This window comes from Augochlora pura, chromosome 7, assembly GCF_028453695.1.
Source record: "Augochlora pura isolate Apur16 chromosome 7, APUR_v2.2.1, whole genome shotgun sequence".
NCBI lineage: Eukaryota > Metazoa > Arthropoda > Insecta > Hymenoptera > Halictidae > Augochlora > Augochlora pura.
Genome location: NC_135778.1, coordinates 10,247,629 through 10,269,520, shown reverse-complemented (window position 1 = coordinate 10,269,520; position 21,892 = coordinate 10,247,629). Strand labels below are relative to the sequence as shown.

The following is a 21,892-nucleotide window of genomic DNA, read 5'->3' as shown; positions in this document are numbered from 1 at the left end:
AATTTGTTAGAGGAGAATCTCTTGAAGGATGAATTGTTTTAGAAGATATTTAATCTTTGCACTCGAGAGGTGACTCTGCACCATCATAAATTCTTGTATCACGTCCCAAAATAATTTTTACGTTATTAAATTTTTTCTAATCGTCGCACGAGTCGCTAAACTTAGTTTCACGTGCATAAAATGCAATATGTTGTATGTAATAGAAATGCTGTAGTTCAGAAAAATTTTTGGATTCCGAATTTAAATTGCTTCGAGTGTAAAAGATACGCGCTCCATCCAAAAATATTGGCGCCCTTATAGAAAATCAAATATATTTGGAAAATTAGCAAGAAATTGTTATATTTTCTTAAATTTATATCAAAGTTAATTATATTAAAATGTGAAAAGTATATATACAGTCGTAACAACTTGTTTTAAAATAGCTTGATATATTTAGATAATGGAGGAACTGTCTAATAGAGATATACTAAAAATTGTATCGAAATTGAAAAAAAAGCCTGCGATTTTCGCCATCTTTAATTTATTTTATTTTCGTAACGACGTCAACGGACTTGGATAAAATTTTCATTGTCATTCCAAAACTTCAAAAGAAAAATTTTAGTTATTATTTAGTAAACCAGTTATTCCATCATCTAACAAAGTTTCAAATTATTTAGTCTCATTTTAAAAAGGTTATAGCGTTTTAAAAGATGTACGAACAATTTTGTGGGCTACTGTAGGCGCTGTATTACAGTTTAATATAGTTAACGTTGGAATAAATTTGAGAAAAAATAACAATTTCAAACATTATAATAAAAATAACGTCACTTTTATAAAAGGAAATTAAATTTTCTTTTCATCAATATATTCACCGCGTTTTTGTTAGATTATCTATTATTTCTATCCTATTTTGTTCCATGCATTTTGCAGTGTGTTCCATACATTAAGAGAAAACATCGTTGCATTAAGCGAAGAGCATGAAATAAACTCAGCATATATTTTAGACGAACAAAATGCAATAAATTGAGAAACTAATTCCATAAATAACAAATGATTACACCTTAATATATAATACGGTCGACAATGTATGCCATAAAATTCGCAGCCATTATTTAAACGCAATGAAAAATTACAATTTATACGAAACAAGCCGTGCTCTAATACTTTTGGTGAAGATTATACATGGTACTAATGGTGTTAGTACGTACAAATTCACAAGATGGAAAATTGCTATCGTTTTTTAATGTCTCACATTTTATACAAATATGATAAAAATATGAAAAATGTATTGAGTGGTTAGTTTTAAGAAGAAACATGATGTCATGTCGTGATTTGAACCTTGAACTAAATTGGGTTCCATCGTAATTGACCTTTAACGACTTCGATTAATCATTGCACATGCCCTACGGACTTCATTGCAATAGAGTCAGATTACGGTCTTCTTAAGCATAAATCCAAATATTTATTTATTAATTAAGTGCGAAGAGTTTATGGATATAGATATCTAACTTATATGCATTTAATAATGTTTATTGTACTGTATAGTTCCCGTCTTTACTTATGCCCTCTTGCCAGCGTGATTGCAATTTATAAATATCATTTTTGAAGAATGTATAAAGAATGTGACCTTAAAATAACGTGATCGAACATAACTTCCCGGTAGACCTAATATTTCTAAAATATACATTTAAATGAATCAAATTATATTTCTATAATTATTACGTTACTTTGTAATCGTAACCTATGCTTTGCTAGTCAAAATAACCGGTCTCACGTTTTCTATTATCAATATGTGGAAATTATAAAAGCTGTTTCTTAAGAAACAGTTACATAGATTTCTTTGTTTTAAGTTTACATTATGATAAGTAGACTGCGAATTTTATATAATACATTTATGATCAAGTTAGTAAAATTTGAAACTGTACAAATGTTAAAAGAATTTTAGAGCATCTTTATTTTATCAACAACTGACTAAATTTTCTGTCCCATTTTTGTTCATTGTAATTTATTAACAGAGTTTCCAACTACCTAAAATGATACGAATAGCAAGCAGCCTAAACAAATTCACTCCAAAGAGCACACGTTGATTACTTCCATAACTCTGTGGCCACGATCTCATGTTAGTTACAAGCCTTGCTCATTAATCATATTGTTTTTACTTATTATTAAAAGCCTCAGAAATAAGAGAAGTATTTCGAAGGTCCGGGCCACGTGTTAGCGATTGGGGACGCGGATCGGTTCGGTGATCCCGATTTTCTCTCCGGTTCCGAGCTCTCTTGTGATCGACGATCTCTGGCTCTCGTCAGCGCCTGTGGATCGAGGGCGCGATCTTGCGGATCGGCCGCGTTTTCACCTCCGCCGTATAATGACCGGTGCACGCACACGATTACGCGCAATTTGTCGCACTTATCGGCCCGGGCATCGTGCTCGAAGCACATCGTGGACTCGCTTTCGTGGGTACCGGTTCGACCCGGGCGACCATCGCGTCGCCAAGAGTTTCCACTTTGCATACGGATACCTCAAGGTCCCGCAATTTCGTCCCGGCCTCGACCACACGGATCGATCTCCTCTCGATCGGCAGGAGATTAAGTCCTCGGACTTGCCCCGATTTAACGTGCCACGTCGTGCCGGAATTGAGCAATAAAACGATCGCTGAGGAATTAATGCGATTTACACGTCGTCGGTGCTCCGTCGAGGCTCTTGCGCCCAGGACCCGGGCTGTCCCGCCGATTTTTTTCTCCTATCTAATCGCCAGCGATCTGCGGCAAGCAAATTGTGCCGGCATAAAAGTGACTAAACGGTGCTAATTAATGAGCGCACGTCGCGGGCGTTCATTAGCGTGGTACCGGCGAGTCAGCTGCCATTTATCTATGTTTACGATAACGCGGGATTGTAATTCTATCGGCGCAACGCCCGTGAATTTCTTTGGTTATGTAAAACGTTATCCTGACGAAGACTAATTGTGAAAAAAGTCGGCTGATTACGGCGATTCGCGGTTCACAGCGCATGATGCATTAATTCAGATGGTGGGCGCGGTTACCATTTTTGCGATCGTGCTAGCCGAGGACTCTGCTCTGACTATGAAGCAACACGTGGCTTGGTTGTCGCTCTGACATCACAACGTTTATGACAACTATGATTATTTACAGCATTTAAGAAAGCTATTTGGAAAGGCTTTTAATTATTTAAAAAAGTACTTCAACGTTGGTGCCATTTATTCGGAATCAAATTATGCAAAGTAACTTTCGAAATACACTGATCACCATTTTAATTATTCCACTGAAATGCCTCTGCTAGATTATACATTGTGACTATAATTTTCAGTCAACCTTAGGACAATTTTTACAACCACGCGATTGACAACATTTATAATTACTCTTAACCTTATTCATCAGTTTTACAAAACATATTTTTAGAGGTTCTTCTTACAAGCTTACCTTTGTGATCGTTTTATTTTTATTATAATACATTGAGCAACCCGAATGTTACCAAGATTTGCAGAATACAAAGAGGTTGAAATAATATTTTTCATAATAAATTTTAATTTCCTAGTTTTGCTTTCATTATTTAAATGATCTTAATATTGAAAGAATTTTAACCTGGTTAAAATTACGTTCTTTTACTTAAATGTCAGGTGTAATTATTATTTTTTGAATAGTAACAATACTCGTTGGAGCTTTTCGTGCATTAGACATTATTTTCTATCGAAGAGTCTATTTTTAACCCTTATCACCATCGTTCCTTTCATGCTGTAACGATTAGCACTTATTCGCACTTAATAATTTTCCTCATAAGACCAGACAATTGTTGTTTCCTGCATTGTCTTTATTTACCTTTGTTTCTATACTCTGATAACAGAAGAATTTATTTTTGATTCGATGTAGAAGAAATTAATAATATTCATATTCAATAGATCTTGCATAAAATCTTCACTACGAGTCTGATTCTTATTGTAGTGCAAGGGGTAAAATAAAATATATTGTGTTATCGGGTCTCGGACGGCATTAACAGCAGTACAAAGGTCAAGAGTCGCTATATCCTTGTCGTTTGCATCATAATTGCATGTCGAGCGTCTTATAGCGACTACCGGTGTTATATACGGACAAAGAGCGTGTTATTAGAGCGCGATGAGGGATTACATTGTCGCAGGAGGCAGGGACGAGTGGTTTAATCCTTCTTTACGGTGGATACGCCGGCGACGGAGCATTTCGGCTTGTCCTACGCTTGTTCTTGAAATGAATGGGCGATACGCTGCGACTTTTACCAGTAAAACACGCCAGTTATTATTATTTGGCTCCTTATTCTTCCAGAAAATTGTTCCACCTGCCGTTTTTCCATTCTTGTAGAAAATTATCGCACCTGCTGTTATTATTTATCTTTTCTCTCATACCATATCAGTTTGCTATACTATATTTTCATATTAATTACTGCGGTATCAAGCTCCGAGTTAATTTATCGTTTATCATAATTTATCAGAAAATCGGTTTAAGTATTTTATTAAAGAATTATGTGTTCCAGATAATGGTTAAAATTTATTACTTTCAAAACCTAATACCACATGAGAAAATATTCAAAAATCAAATCGATTCCATAAATAAATCCTGAGAGCAGTAATGTACAATATTTTTATTTATTACATTTCATATATGAATAAACCCTTTACTGGTGTTTACACTGTGTAGTAACTAAATACATACATTTAATAAATATTTAATTAGATAATATTTATTGTCTTTAGTTCGAAGCTGTTTTAAATTAAGAACGTTGTAAACTTTTTAAAACTTCATTCATTCGAGTTTTTCTTTTTGTTTTTGAAGCTTCTAATTCTCTTTCATACGAACATACAGATTATATATAAAAATTAATTAAATATTTAAATATTAATCTTATTATTAAAAAAATACCGCAGTAAAACATTGTCGCACAATAATAAGTACATCAACCTTGCCACTTATTTTAACTATTCATTTAAAAAAGCCCGAAGTGAAAATTAGCTTGTCGAGAAGAAAATTTACCAGGTCACTTTCGACCCGGCCACCGCAAGCTACATCCACCGGCCGTTAATAAAAGACGTTCTCCACGCACCGGGAGTGAGAGATACGTTCAACGTTAATCAGTAGCGGCGTGAGATATCTACTTTCATTCCAGAAATCGACGGTGCGTTCGAGAAATTGTGTAGCAGCGAGCGGAATATTCGAGTGACGTTATCTCGCAATTAGTATCATGCAGAGGGCGACAGGTGAGAGAGGCGTCCGCTTTTCCACCGCCATGAAACATCTGCCTGCGATCCTCGAGCTCTTACCGAGATACTATTATACCCTCTATGTCGTATCATGGCCGGGCTCGATCGACTGCCCAATATGTAACGCCTATAATAATTAATAATTCAGCAGCTCGGTATTAAGATCCGAATCTTCCTGAATAATTTCGTTGATCGGGGACGCACGGTGTCTACGGCGACTCCATATGCGGTATCTTCCGATAGATCCCGGAAACGTGCCGCTGTAAAATATGGTGGATTATTAACGTTCTTGTAATCGGTTATTTTCGCACATTTATATAATCGGGTAGTGTGCTCGGCAAATTAAGCTTGTTAATTTACATTCACTTTGTTGGACGGACGGCGTCTGTTCGTCGACGATGGACTTAAATAACGTGCTTCAATCGATTATTTACATATAAGCGAATGTTTTTCATGCTCACGTTTATTGTTAATCGTGAATGATTATTAAGAATGACTTATTGGCTGGAAATCAATTTTGTTCGCATGAATGTCAATCTGTTCTAATTTCTATGTAGAGCATATTTTTATACGATATCTAAGTAATACTTTTTCACTCTATGCGTGGTATAAAGAGAAAAATTAGGGGATGATATTTGATGGTTATCTTTCTAACAGTTCTTCAAATATCCGGCAAACCTTTTGATATTAATATTTTGAAGGTTGATGAAACCCCATGAATGTGAAAAATAAGGATTGACAAAAAATCACGAGTCACATGTTTCCATGTCAAGTACATTTTAATTTTACTTTATATTTCGTAACGTTTCATTGCAAATAGCTAGTGAATAAATTGTATATTGCATTCATTTTTGACAAAAACTAATGAAACAAATACAAAACAGTTTTTGTAGCAACGGTGTTTGATGGAAACATGATTGTAGACAAAATTATGAAAAGCAGGAATTCATTTAATTTCTGATCAGTTGTTATATCTTTTGAAACATTAGAGATGATGTAATGAAATTTAGATTAAGAATAATTAAAAAATATTACTTACATACTATACATTGTATCAATAGTACTTATTTACTACATACTATAAATTTCAGTAAATTCCTATTGCTATTTTCGATTTTTAAAAAATTGTTTAAATGTAGTTACACAAACTATTTTTTACTATCATGTATTTCCCATTTATATTTCATACGTGTAACGTTTTATGGAACACATTCTATAGAATATCCGTGACAGAACGCGCCCGTGAGCGACGCATGACGCGATCATATTTAAACAATTGTAACTTCCAAATTGGTTTCTATAGGAACACGATCTTTTCACAGATATTTAACACATTCACGCCGGGGCCGATTTTCATTTGTTTTGCTATGAGGCGGCGCTGAAATCAATATCGCGCTTCATCTGGCGGCGCGTAGTTATTGCCTGTTCAGACCTGCCTACGCGTTGTTTGTTGCTCTGCAGTACAGTGAGATCTTATTGTGCAAGTTTTGTAACTCGTGCCGTTTTTTCATCCTGACCACAAATTTCTGACAGCAAGTATAATTAGAAAGGTGATAGGACAGTTTAGTGCGGGTCACCGGTGGGCCGCGCCGGCGTGAACGTGTTAAAGCAACTTGTATAGAAAATATTCTTTCCTGTTAGAACACGAAGACTGTTGTAATTCAAAAATTATCCACTGTCAAATACAGAGAATTTTTTAAATTTCTCATGTAGCAATCAGTGTTACTTTCTTTATGTATTATCGTTAATAATGACTAAACAAATATATGATTTCTTATTAGAAAAGAATAATCTTCGTAATAAAAAAAAGCTGAGCGAAGATATAAAATGCAACAAGTAGCACATCTCGAAGAAAGTGAGGAATTCCGTCAGTCGGAATATAATATAATAGTAAAAATATAATAGTAACTAAAATATTCATTCAATTTCATTAATTTCTTCATTTCATTGTAAAACAATACAAATTGAACAATTGTCAATTCGGTGAAGTTGACTTCTTCGTTAAATGTCACTGAATTCTTCGAACCGGACCACTGTGCGCCGATGCCGGAAAAAATGCCGGTGAAAATCGGTAACGCCGAGTTCCTCGTCGCCGGGATCCGCGCGCAATAGCCGGATGAAAGTCGGAAAGTTCATACGCTTGTCGATCTATCGCACGCGAGGTTCGTTTTTGCGGGATCGCGTTTCAATCTTGCCCGAGCACGCACACACTCGGTCCCCCAGCGATAATATTGTTGTCGCGGAAACGCGAATTCGCACGCTCCGAGTGATATTCATAATGGGTCGGCATTAATTCCTCATTGTCCCCGCGGGGACCGCTACGACGCGACGCTTTTTTTCCTTTTTCTTTCTCCTTCGCTCCCTCTCGTATCCCCGCGAGCCTTCCGCCGGTCTCTTTCGTGAAACAGAAAAACCGAGAGAGCGAAGACACGATAAGACGCCGATCGGATGATGTATTTGCGCGGTGCGGCGCCTTTTTTCCGTGAGCGTTGTTTAGAGAGCTCCTTATGTTACGATCGAAGCCGTTATTGTTGATTCGGGCCGCGTGGGAACGAGAAGGGAGCGAATCCCGATCTGCGGTTAGTAATAATTAGACTGTGAACCTTTATGCAAATCGGCTTTTTAAGCTGCTTCGTATCGCGTGAATTTTTATGCTGTTTTCTGTTTCGTTCGGGAAAACGGATAATTATTCGGCTGATTATTCTGTAATATAGTTTCTATTTCATACGATTATTTGGATGTTTAATTACTTAGATAAGAACGGTGCGCATTTTGTTACATGTAGATTGCGGATCTTTATACAAACTGTATAGTTTCTACGTTAATTGCAAGAATCAAGAGTTAAATAGAATTCGATTTCTTCTTTTAACGATTGTGAGAACTGGGCTTCAAGATTATTTACTTTACTAGTCTCAAAACGATTATTTGAAGGGTTCTTTATATGCAAAATTGGACAAAATTTTATTCGGACGATGGGTAAGAGATGAAGATTAACGAAAGAAATTTTTACTCGACATTATCGAATAAATATTCAATCAAATAACAATTTATCTAGTTAACAATTTATTCGAATAAAAATTGTTCTGAATATGAAGTTATTTATTGTTCGAATAAGAATTTATTTGTACTGGAAATAATTCGGAATATAATCGATTTGAATAAAAATTATAGAACACAGTATTTTTCCATAGTTTCTTAATTCATTTATTTCTTCTATTTTAATTTTAGTACAATAATTTTAATTTTTACTATTTAATTATTTAGTATTTAATTATTTGTATTACAATAATTTTAATTTTAATTGTTGCATCAAAGAGTTTGTTGCTTTTGGATCGATTAATGCATAATTAAATAATCTTCCTTCAAATGAAAAGGAAGTGGTCGTTAATTCCAGGATTCATATAATTTTCTGGAATAGAAAATACAGAATTATTCGAATAAATAGTTAGAATAATGCGAATCAATGAATAATTGTTATTCGAATGGAATATTCGACTAAACCACATTATTTCGAATAATTAGTTAAGATAAATATTTAACTAAAAAGAATTCATTCAATTATTTCAGATAAATATTTATTCGGAACAATTCGAATAACGCTCAACTCTGCTTATACCTATAGATATGTTGATGTCTCTATAATGTTCTTTTACTGCAGAATAATTAAAACATAAATCTAACTAACTATTGAATGTTGCAGGGATACACACCGTTGCACATTGCGATGCAGTTCGATCACGAGAACGTATTCAACCTTCTAGTCCAAGTATACGGTGAGTCAAAGATTTAATTTAGAACTGGTGTGTAAATTAATAATAATTATTGGCAAAGTCGAATGTGTAGTTACATGTGTTTTTGAACGAATCTTTTTACCAATTACATCATTAAGCACCTCGTTGGCTATTTTGCTATTTTATTTGTTAATGATATTAACTGATAGAATCAGAAATGTGGAATAATTTTTCGAGCACAAATGTTTCGAGAAATTACTGAGTCATTAATAAATTAATTGCTTTTTTACGTTTAATATTTACAAAAATTCTTTTTGCCAATTAATAGCTATCTTATTCACATCAACATATATTTTATAGGACTATTTTCGAGCATGTCGTGGATTTACAACTAAATGGATGAGTTTCTTATTAATAATATTTTTGACATTTTTTAAATTAATAAAAAATTCAGAAAATTCGCCTGAGGGTAGCCCCCTGCTTCCATCGCGACGCGGAGCGTAAACGAGGCCGCGAATTGCATTTTCGTTGAGAAAAAAGTTACTCCAAATTACCTGAGGAACCCCTCATTTCCCGGAGTTACAATAATTTTGATATATATGCTAATAAAATTCTCTTTATGTCAAATAAAGAATTTAATTTTTTTTTAAATAAAGAGAATTTTATTAGTATTACATGTTGTTCTTGGAAATAGGTCTCAGAACAAAAGTTTGTAGTATTAGTTTCACTGCATATGTATTCTACCATGTAACTGTGTAGGTGCAAATCAGGACATTCGTGACTACAGTGGAAAGAAAGCGAGACAATATCTGGTCTCACAAGAGGCCGCCGTCAGTCAGGACACCTTCCGCAGTAAGTACTATACCATCCTAATTTCAACTACGATTTTAATCTGAAGTAATAGACGCGCCACCTTCTTGGGACCCAGTTCAAATTTTATTAAGCCAGTCCCATTTCATTAAAAATTCTAGGTCCATTCAAAATGAAACCATAATTCTTCCAGGTTATTATTTCAATTTACCAATTTATTTTCCGATCAATAATTTATCGACATGTATCCTCAATATTATATTTTTATATTTAGTACATGCTATTTATTGATAAACTGCAGATGTACGCAAGTTTTGCAAACAAATTCTTAGGAACTAAACCTTAACACTAAATTTATAAAATTATAAATTTACTGTCACGATAAATGATAGCATAAATTTCTATCTACAAATATATATGTCGATAAAAATCGCGGAGGATTTAAATAAATTCAATTTTATCATTTTTATAAAGCGGCAGGTTTAAGATCGCTTTTGTTTCTCGGTAAATTAAGGGTTAAATGATATTCTCTGTAATTGGGAACGCGTCCTAATAACTTCTGTGTAAACAAGATTTGATTTTACTTCCTGTTGGATAATTGTTATAAATAGCAAGTGCATAAGTAGTCGCAGTTCAGCGATTTTATCAATCGAGCAGCTGTCAAACTGTTTACACGAGAAAGAACCGTAAATAATCGCCGTAAAAGTTTCTCAACGTTTTCGCAATTTGATCGGAGAGCAAATTACACTTGGTCGCTGTATTTATAATATCTCCACTCCGTTCAACAGTAGGGAGAAGTTACAGAAGAGAATCATTGTCTCCCCGTTATCGTTGGCGCGATCGCGTCGTTCCATTAATTTTCACATTAATCGCGGGCCTGAGAAAAACGCGGCGGGCTAGGGACGTGTATTTAAACGACCGAACAATAGCTTTGTCGCCGAACGCTCACAATTATAGTTGTGTAACGTTAAAAGGCGAACATTCGAGCCGGGGAAAGCGTGTTCCCGCATGATCTCGTCAAATGAAACTCGCCTCCTTCAATCGTATATTTTCCGAAATAATATATTTTCTTTTCGTAAAATGTCAAGACGAGTTTTGATTTCTTTTTCTATGTTCTCTGTATTCTGAATATAAAATCTGAAATTATTATTGCAAGAGCAGACAAAATTACAGCATAAAAGTTCGTATACTGCATGGGTCGTTAAAGTTTTATAGCATTACTTTTTAATGACAACGCAACCAACATTTCTATTAAATACACTCGCGTTGGTATTTATGTTCGCATGTAAGGTTCTATTATAAATTTAACTTTAAGTTTAACGAAAAGCAAATGCAAATTAATTTCTATAGAAGTACAAAATTATGTCAAGAAGCAAAATGTTTAATATAAGTGAAGGCGGAAAGTATGTTGACATTGAAATTTAATGTACATCTTATATTATTTTGTAATCTTTTTAGTATGAAGTTCAATGTCTTTTGGCTCTTTTTATTTTTAAAAGACGACTTGGCATACTTCTAATTTTGTTCAGCATTGTGGAGTTTCATTAATTTCATTTTTCCTTCACTGCTTTTACAAATTTTGATTTTGTGTATCTTTCAGTTATAGTTGTTTCCATACAACAATTTTTTTGCAACCCTTGAAGCATACTTTGAGTCGTCTTGCTGAAGAAACCAATGACCTAATTTTTCAAATGCATCACAGGAAACAAATTCACCTGCAATGATTTAATATACTTAGAGCTCTTTAATTTTTGCTAAATTAACAATTCGATCATTATTAAAACAGCCCCATATCATAATGGAGCAGTCTTCATGTTTCACCGGTTTGAACGCATCTTCTACTTTTCTCCATAAATATTATCTTCTTTCACTTGTCTTCATTTCGATTAATTACTCCAAGTAACTATTTTTTAGAACAAAATTAGCTTTCTATAATATTCCTGAGCAAATCTTAAACGCTTCGCAGCATTAACTTTCGAAATATATGACCTCCTTCGCGATATCGGGCCATGAAAATTGCCTTCATTCATACGAGATTTCATTTGCATAATTCTAATGGGCAAACATAAATTTTCCTTCAATTCCCTGGCACTAAGAAATGGATTTTCTTTTAACTTCTGAAACTATTTGTCTGTCTTGATGAATAGTTGTCCTCCTTCTTCTTCCAGTTCTACTTAAATCTTCCGGTCTTTCAGTAATACTTATTTTTTGAAATATCTTTTTTACACCTTTTCTTGAAATGCTGAAGACTATAACTATTTTGTTCAAAGATTCACCATTTCCAGGACGATTGTTTTGTATTCGTTCTGTTGCACTCGATTCTCTAATTTTCAGCATTTTGTAAGCAATTGCCTACTGCAATAAAAAATATATCATTTTCATTTTTTTTAGATAAGAAAACATACAAACAACTAACTACAAATTTAATATTTTAATAAAAAGATAAATTTAATACATGTCAACTTACTTTCCAATGGCAAGTCAATTCAAAAAGTACCCTTTCAATTGAAAAATCTAGAGTAATATTAACAGTGCGGCTTTCCCTTCGATAATGGTGCGTTGTCAATGTAGGGGAAACAACAAACGGTAAATTTAAAACAGAAAAAAGATACACGACAAAGTTTTATAAAAATGCCTAAAACTTAAAGACGCCAATATAAATACCGACGCGAGTGTAGTTAGGAAAGAACTTTGTTAACTCCTTCGATAATAAATTCAGGTGTATCAAATAAGACTGATCATCGATGCAAATAATCTTCCCAATCTAGAAAACGCTTCCGACTTGTATGATTTCGAATCGTTGATAGCGCATTAAAGAAGATATTCTCGCTTAATTAAATACCGGTCGGCAGAAAGAGTGCGCAACAATCGACTCGATAAATTAGATCGGTATAGAAGCCGAGTGGTCGTGTAGAATCGATGCTAAATCAGCACGATAAAGCAATTATAAGTTACGATCCCAGATATACCGCAGTTTGCACCGCTTTCATGCGCTTGGCTCTGGTTCGGCCTCCATCTTGTTCGCTTATTTTCACTGTCGGCTCTCTTTCGCTCGCGTGCATGTTCCGGTCGTCCGTCTCGGCGATGTACGCTTGCTGTGTCCTTTGCCTATCCCATTTTTCTCACTTTCCTTCTGCGCTATCTTGTCAAATACGAACCCAAGCCCCATAATTGGAGCATTTCTCAGTCAAATAGAATTTATATTCGTTGCTTTTATTTGCAACAAAGTATAGCTCCTTTACTTTTCAAAGAGATGGGTGATATTTTTATTTAGCAAATTACAGTGATTTTCTATCATACAGTCAGTCCCATAAGTATTCGTACCCTCATTCCTTATAAGAGAAATTTGTTGAAATCAAGGGACGCGTGTAAGATTTTGCAATAAACTTTTTATTATTATTTATACACCAAATTATAACAAAATTGATTAACTAATAACATAATATATTGATTTTACTCCTCGTAGTACGTAATAACAGTCCACATATTTCTTTATTTATTTTTATTATTTCGATTTCTATTATTATATATATAAATATGATATTTCGTTAGCTTTTCGTTTCAATATCACTAAAAATGTAAAAGTTAATTCTAGTCAGACCAAACTATGTTGGAGAGTTGTACAACGATTCATCATATTGCAGATTGCAAAAATAATACTTTGTAATTCATGAGCTCGTAGAATCTTTCCCCAATGATTAAACGTAGAGATGAAGAAAATAGAGATGAATCGTTGAAGAAAAAACGTTAGAAATTAATCGGAAGCTTGTGATACTGTAATTCGTCACAGAGATCAAAAGTCTTGTCTTACTACCCCCCACCTATCATTTAATCTTCCAACAACTCGTTCCGATCGTTCCAATTTCTCACAAGATCTCGTGACCCGGATCATCGTAAAGCTAGATCCTCTGAATGCGCGTCAGCATGCACCGGCGAGCTTAATCCTCCTTGATAGGTAGCGAGCAAGGTGTCCGAGGTGTGGAACGACGAATCATGGTTGATATTACATAGTGAGGATGGATTATGGTTACGGGTGGTGAAATGGATAAAATGGTTCCCCCATCTCTGTCCTCTTCTGTTCTCTCTGGTGAGTATCGGGCCTCTGGAAGTATTCTTTTGTTGTAGGGATTACTGCTGCCGCTACGCACAGGCAAGTTCAGAAGCACACCTCTGCTAAAGTAGTAAAGCGCTTGTGTCGCAAGATTAAAGTAGCCGCACCTTAAAAACGTAACGTATGACTGTCACTTTCGTCGACGCTGACGTGAGTATTCCATGGAGAATCCGCGGGTCCATCCTCGCGTTCCGCGGCGGCCATTTTGCTGTCGGGTTGTTGCACTAATTATGGCGGATTTTTCAACGAAACTTCGTTCTTTAGCGAAGTTTACTTCCGCGGAGAACGGACGTGGAATCGCGTATTAGAAGGGTTTGAGACAATTTTATTAAAGTCTGGGATTTCTTTTTTGTTAATCATTTTTAAGCGACAATTAGTGGAAATGTTTTAAAGTAAGTGTACTAGAGTCTTGATAAATTGTAAGAATGCTTGGGTGTTTACAACGAAAAGTTTGCACAATAATTCATTTAGAATAATATACATACGATTGAATCATGAATGCAAGGATTTCAACATTTTTAAATACTTTAACAAATTAACGTATGAACGTATGTGCATTTTGGATACGAACAGTTCTCGTTGCTTACTAAAATTATTCGTTATAGTATTAAAGTATCCTTTGTTCGTTGGTTGTCGAAAATATGGTCTCTAGAAACAAAAGCTTGCAAAATCCGTCCGCAACAAACCCGTTATTTATTCCTATCGATTCACGCACGATTGGACCCGTTTATTCCCGAAGTTCCAAAGGGAATTTGTGTACTTCTTGTACTCGTAATCGCTTGATCAACACTAAATTTCACGAACCAGTGCTCTTGTGACGTTCTTTGTGATCGCGTCAAAGTATATATATATATCAAAGTATATATATTTACAAGAAGAAAGCAAAGACTGTTCGTTCGAACGTGGAGTTTATAACTGTCGTTGCAACTTGAACACGGCTACGAGACATACGAGAAAAAAAAAAAGATTCTTCTTTGATTCGAATAAACGTTCTGAGCAAATTTTATGGACTCGAAGTGGCAGTAGTACATAGAGACTTTAGCCCCCTAGCACCGTAGATGATGTGAGCTAACCCTTAGCCGGCGATGCGAACTATCATTCTTCTCGATTTATTATTCACTGTATAACAATCTCAATTTAATCAGTAGTTTTCACACTTTGTCTCGTAAAGATTGAAAGCTTAAATTGTGAAACTCTTTTTTTAATTTCTTTATTTAATTTCGCATCTGGTTAATAGCAATTAGCGACCACTTGTGGGATTGCAGTTGTAGGGTTACGTATTAGATCAAGTATATGCAATAGTTTTTCTTTAAATTATTATATTATTTTCTTAGTCTAGATTTATTACGTTACTATATGATTTTTTTAAACAATTTAGTTTCTTTCGCTGTTTCTTTACAATTGTCCAAATATTCTCTGATCGTATTGGGCATTTTTATTTGCTTTCTGATATTATGAGAATGTTATGATTATGATGGACATTTGATTACGATATATTTAACTGTAAGCTCAATGGTTCATACAAAGTGGTTCATATGTTTTGCAGAGTATGTACTGATGGGTTATTTAGCATGTCGAATTATTAATTGGAATAATAAAATTTGTTTCTCTTAAACTGTGAAATGTTTTCATTGAATTTGATAAACAGCTGAATAAAATACGAAAGAAATAGAATATAAGGTATAAAATGTGAACGCGAAAGTTGATTTTATAATTAAAATAAGAATCCAGAATTTAAGAAACTGACGAAGAATATTCGAATATTCGCTGCTGTAAATTTTCTAAATTCTGCCTTCTATGAGATAATGCGCTTTTCGACGCGCGATTAATAAAATCGGAATAATATCAAGAAGTTGAAACTGGAATGTAGAAATTATTTCGCATCGCCATCCAATAATTCTTAGTGTTCTCTCTGTTACCAATGTTACACGATAATAAAGCATGTACACGTGAGCATGAGAAACGCATAATCAGCACCGACCACATCCACTGATCCCTAATGATTTGCCATGGTTCAATCCATGGAACGAGCTTCTATCGGAAACCTCGATTAACACGCCCGACCACATCCTATCTATGTATACTTATTTCATACAAACGGAGCATAATTCTACACGGATGTGTGCATCACTTTTCTCGAGCAGTCGACTCTCGTTGAAGACTCGAATTTCTCGGTCGTTCGATCTGATAACAAACAACCTCTTTTTTTTTAACCAGATTAACAACCCTGATTGAACTCTATTCGTCCGCGATGACGAACCTAACGTGTTCCTGATCTGCGAATAGATCGATGCCTAATAATTGTTTATTGTATCAATGATTCGATCAGCATCCGTTGAGCAGCATTAAAAGTCGCATTACCATTTGTCAAGTTAACTTTTAAACAAACAAACCGTGCATCTTGATGCACTTACAAATTCATAAGTTATAATCATGGAGAATTTTATACTCGTCGAAAGAAACTGTTCTCTCGTTGCAATTCTGTAACAATAACGTCAGAACAGAAGAATCTGCAGAAAGGTTCACAGTCTATCAACAAACTACTCTATCTAAATAATTATAAGGGCTGCAGGAATTCGATCTTTATGCTGCTCAGCGCTGATCACAAAAACTATTCTACCTGTTATTAACACGTTCCGTGCTACGTGTATCAGTGGTGGTACACGCGGATGTTCATTCAACGCGCTAGAAAGATATTTCAGGACAAGTTTAGATCTAAAGAATTAATCTCCACCCAAAAAAAAAATGGGACATAATAAGTTTATCATCAATTTTTAATGTACCAATTCAACAGAATGAACATTCAGCTAAAAACAACTCGGCGCTGAACGTGTTAACCGAAAGCGGCGCTTGCGATACAACGCAACAAGAACCGCTCTAACAATACAGTAACCTAACCAGAATGACTAATCCGTTTTCATCTTAACATTGACGAATCTAAGCGAATCTTACGATTATCTCCTGTGACGTCCGCGCGCTGCGGATCCAGCGAGACAGTCTCAAATGATGTTTTATTTTATTTCAGAAATAAAAGCAAGGAAAAAGCATGCAGGTAAGAAGTAATTCGCATGAAGCGTTCGCTAATGATAATGAAGCTGTACATTTAAATATGCATGCTCGGTAGAGTTAGTATATCGCAGCGGGAAAGTCGTCTTCCCGCCGGCGATTGGGGATTCTAGAGTTCCTCGATTGACTGCAGGTATTCTGTGCAACTGGAATCGAATGGATACCTTTCCCAAACAATTATGATCGAGTATTTTTTCAATTGTTAAAAGAGACTGTTCTATTCCAGTTAGGGTTATACTATGTAAGACTTTATTATACTTAACGCAAAATCTTTAAGCCAAACCTTATTCCTTCTGATTGTAAAATATATTTTCCACTGTCCTTCCAGTCATGATTTTTTATTCAATAATTTATACTTAATAGAGGTTAATTAATATTTAGCTAGGAACTAATCCAACTTAATTCAAACCACATCTAACTTGGAATTAACTGTACATATTTCTAAGTATACTAAGACGTAACATTGACTTCTACTTCGTTTACGTTAAATTGATCTCGGGGAATTAACAATACCGAAAACATCTGTGCTCCTCTTTAATCGTCTATTTGTCTTCAATATTTCAACATCCCTGGTATCACTTCCGTCCTCGTAGATTAGACGCATACATGAATCTCCTTCAAACTAACAAAACTAATAGTCAGAAAACAAAAATTGCCGGAGATCGCAACGTGCAATATCATTGATCATGGATGTAATATTCCAGAACACTGGCGAGCAACCGACATGTTTAAATGAGCTTTCATAAAACTCCTTACATATTAAGAAATATCAAAATATAAACATTTCAATCGTATTTAGTTAGAAGTTGAAAATGATTCAAAAATGTAACACATTTAAGTTCTTTAAGGACGAGGATTTTTTAAATTATCAAAAATATTTTTCTCAGAGAAAAAGATTATATCTTGATTTTCTGTTTTGTTTGAAATCAGATTTGTCCTCGTGTCAACAATATGTGGTCATTAGTTATAATAGGTTTAAAAAGAGTTCTTATGATCAAAGTGTTAGAAGTCAACACTTTACCGACCAGTCATTCGGCCTTAGATATTTCTGTTATTATAGGATAATTAAATCTACTAACATTTTCATATTTTCATAGCATCAATACAATATATATTTATTTATTTTAATCATCGCAACAGTATCTGATATTTAAAAAATTATATAGTAATATTGGAATTTACAGTAGTAAAATCTATCACTTATGTCTCAATAATAGATAACAGATTATTGGTTGCAATGACAACCGATTCACAGACTATAGATCGGGGGGAAAAAACCGATTAATGGACTACCGGTCGGCAAAGTGTTAATTTGATTATGGATTTCTTTGTGAAATTCAAAAGGCAACACATTAATCTCTTGCGTAACGAACTAAGAGGTAGCTCGCCACCGTTCCGTAAATTCTCGATCTCCGGAAATCGTCGCTGACGACAGAGCTCGAGCAAAGACCTGCATCAGGGTTCGCGACCGCGAGCAACGTGTAATACTAACACTATCATTGATTGACCACGCAGAGAAAGATCTTGGTTTCCTGCGTATTGGCTCGCTGAACGAGCGCGTGAAACGTACGACGGAAGCGTTCAGCCAGTTCCTGGGTGTGGCGACTAGCAGCAGTGCCAGCAGCAACAACAGTAACAACCACGAGAAGATACACAAGAGCTGGGGCTCGGCGGATAATGTGCAGGTACACGACCGGACCCCCTTTCTGTCGAGAAATTGCCGGCGAGATGCGCGCTTCGAGAGAGAGAGGGGCCGCACTGCTTTTGACCCTCTATAATTATTCAACCCCTGGACGCGGCCCGGCTCCGCCGATTATGCGACGAATACGCGAACTCGTTTTTAATATTAACGCGCGCGCGCTTTCCCCGGTGCCGAAGGATGCGCGGAAATTACCGGGCACGGGTCCTCCTCGACCTTCGTCCAAACAGGATACTTCGTCGCACGATTTTAATCGAAAATAGTTACTTTACGTCGGGAGATGATTACATCGGACCGCGGTTGCCGCACGGTGCACTTTCGCGAGATGCAGTCTGCCGGGGAAGCTGACCGGGAGCTAAATTGCTCGGGGATCTCGCGGAAGACGTGCGACTTCAAGGTTTGGCCAGAGAATTCGTTTTACTCGACTTCGGTGAATTCCCTGTTGGTCTACCGACGGACTATACAGGGTGTCCCAAGAATGTCTTACATATCGGAAATAGGGGGTACCTTAGGTCATTTCAAGTAATTTTTTCCTTAGCGAAAATGCAATCCGCTGCTTTGTTTACGAGTTGTTTACGAAAAACACTGACCAACGAGAGGCGAGCTCGCTTGGCGCTAGGCGATTGACCCAATCGACATTAATAAGATTTGTCCACTCGTCTAGTGTCAGCCGAGTTCAGCTTTCATTGATCATTGTTTTTTTATTAATAACTTGTTAACAACGCCTGAGATAAAATTTTTGTAAAGGTAAAAGTTACTTCAGATAACCTCTTGGGACATCCTCTAGTATCTATTCTATAGAGGTAAAAAAATGGCTCTTTTATATTTGATTTCCTGTCGGCATTCATCCCTTGTTATATTTTAATGAATCTGATTCATAACGTAGATTTTTGGTGATGACCTGACAAATGTGAATATTATCTCGTTCGCTTAGGTTCAAATAAGATTCGGTTCTCTTGGAATCAATGTTTAAACATCTAGGTAAATGTTGACATAAAATGAACAAAACTTTTCCTTTCGGTCTAAGAAATTATTGCAATTGAAATAGATTCTAATGGAGATTCTAATGGAACTGTGAAGATAATGGTACGATAAGGGGATAGCGTTTAAGTTAACAACGAATTGAACAATTTTCGCAAGTGTTATCAAACTTCTCGGGGATATTTTAATAACCATTGTATACTATATATCACAGAGCAAGTGTCTTTGAAGTTTCGTTAAAAAATATTAATATTAGCTGACACGATAGCCCACGAAATTAATTTAGTCAAATCTGACATAAAGAAATAAGAATTCATTTTCAATATATATTTTTTGATGACTTTAATTAAGTATTGAGGTTTTCCAAAAACTTGATCCTTTACCAGATTGGCGAAACTTTGAAGAAAAGACGTAAAAATTACCAATAGATTGTATTAACCCCCTACACTATAATAACGAGTCAGACTAGTGATAAAGATTTCATGCATGATCTATTAAATAAGAATAAAAATATTATTAATTTCTTATCAGTCGAAATCAAATTTAATAGTTAGCTATCATAAATATAAGCAAAATAACTTTGACTGTTGTTTCAGTTGGACCAGAAGATGATGCCACCGCCAAAGTATGCAGCTATCAAGAAGAGGAGGAGTCGAAGGGCACAGGATTTTGGATCATCGCGGGATCACACAGCCAGCCAACCGAGCACACCTTTGCTACAAGGCAAGGTGTCTCGGTCCAGTCAACATCGTCGACCAACGTCTACCGCAGTCGTCACTACCACCAGATCGCAGCATAACAATGATTCAGATTCCGATACCGCCTGTGGCTTTGACTCTACGTGGCGAGGATCTGCACAGCTGTAAACAAGTTATTTATTTCTTCGTGAACAGCACAGAGGCTTTATCAGGATGTATACGAGAGCGGTCAATCCTCTTCCCACCAATGTCAGATGTAAATATCTGGACAGAAGCTTGGAAAAGATAAAAATTGCAGTAAATTATTGATATCTTCGGTCTATAAAATGTGCAGTCTATTTATCAATCACTGCAAAACGTTTGTATCCACTATGCATTTGTTAAAAACTTACCATAGTGCAGACTACAACTATTAACCCTTTGTGGTCACGTGTCTATTCTCAGCCTACAAAATTATTTATTTATCTTCTTTATTTTTACTATTATTCTACTATTATTTTATAAAATTAAAACATGTTATTGTGTTACATATATCTAAGCATTAAAAAAGAATTAATAAGTGTTGTTCTCCCTACTTAATCTAGCATAATATGTATTACTGTTTGTTCAATGAAAGATTCCGACCAGCATGGCACCTATGTATAAACTTAATACGACCGCAAAGGGTTAAGTATAATGATCAATGGAAAGAGGTTTGAAAGCGCATGCGATTTACGAGATCGACCAGATCAATCAAGCTTTTGGAATTGTTGATATTACACTTTACACTTTTTATTGAAGTTCGCACAATACTTTCAAATTGCCAAATTGTCTAAGAAACGATATTTTTCTACGTTGCTATGTACTGTAGCTTTTGTATAAGTGCCTTATTTAACAGTCCATTCTATTGTCGTACCGATGTCACTTTCTTGAAAGCAACCGAACTCATCTTGCCTGGTTGGCTCAACGTATAAAATTACGCTATTTCTATACACATACTCTGCACAATCGGTTTGTAAGATATTTTAAGATGGAAACATAAACTTTAATATAACTAAAGAACAATCTTGTCTGTGGTATTTATCGCGTTAATGATGGATGTATTTACTTTTACAACGTAGATTTTCTAAGTGAAATGTATAAATGATAATATCGAGTAAGAATAAATGATTAATTAATTGTCCCATATATATGTCCTTTGATCCGCTGAATGAAACTAAACCGCAATTTCTTCTGTAGTATTTGTCACATCAATAATGTTTGTGAAACGATAGTAATAACATGTAGTATGTGTACTGTAAATTTGCTAAATGAATTGTTTAAATAATAGTCGACGCGCTGTTTATTTTACAAATATTAATCGAGACAAAACAAGTTTGAATTTTAATGGTGCTGACCGCCATCTACACAGAAACCATAGAAACTTCTTCAAACAATAACTTGACCATTCTTCGAATAGGTGTCTCGATGTGTTCATTCTGAATAAAATTTGATTTTAGACCACATACGAGGTATCAGCATGAACGAGGTATAGGAATGACCAATGTATTATAGTGAATTAATAATCAATGTATTAGCACATATGAGGTATTGGAG

At 35.2% G+C, this 21,892-nt stretch overlaps 1 protein-coding gene across 2 annotated transcripts; it reads left to right on the top strand.

Annotated features, from left to right (window-relative positions):
* The first annotated feature begins 8,912 nt into the window (after positions 1-8,912).
* On the top strand, positions 8,913-21,519 carry LOC144472438 (uncharacterized). Of its 2 annotated transcripts, none has more exons than XM_078185532.1 (5): positions 8,913-8,994; positions 9,712-9,804; positions 16,899-16,925; positions 18,455-18,624; positions 20,216-21,518. In XM_078185532.1, exons 1-5 carry the CDS (start codon positions 8,913-8,915, stop codon positions 20,483-20,485), a joined length of 642 nt encoding a protein of 213 aa, XP_078041658.1. In that variant the 3' UTR covers positions 20,486-21,518. The 2 variants fall into 2 exon arrangements, with proteins under 2 accessions (XP_078041658.1, XP_078041659.1); XM_078185533.1 differs by lacking the exon at positions 8,913-8,994 and adding an exon at positions 13,718-13,849 and having other exon boundaries at positions 9,742-9,804; positions 20,216-21,519.
* The last annotated feature ends 373 nt before the right edge of the window (positions 21,520-21,892 follow it).

Excerpts from the sequence above, each read along its gene's own strand:
- LOC144472438 (XM_078185532.1), top strand. The coding sequence starts at position 8,913 with ATGTTGCAGGGATACACACCGTTGCACATTGCGATGCAGTTCGATCAC. Across the intron at positions 8,995-9,711 it reads CCTTCTAGTCCAAGTATACG|GTGCAAATCAGGACATTCGT; the intron begins GTGAGTCAAAGA and ends GTAACTGTGTAG. Across the intron at positions 16,926-18,454 it reads AGCAAGGAAAAAGCATGCAG|AGAAAGATCTTGGTTTCCTG; the intron begins GTAAGAAGTAAT and ends TTGACCACGCAG.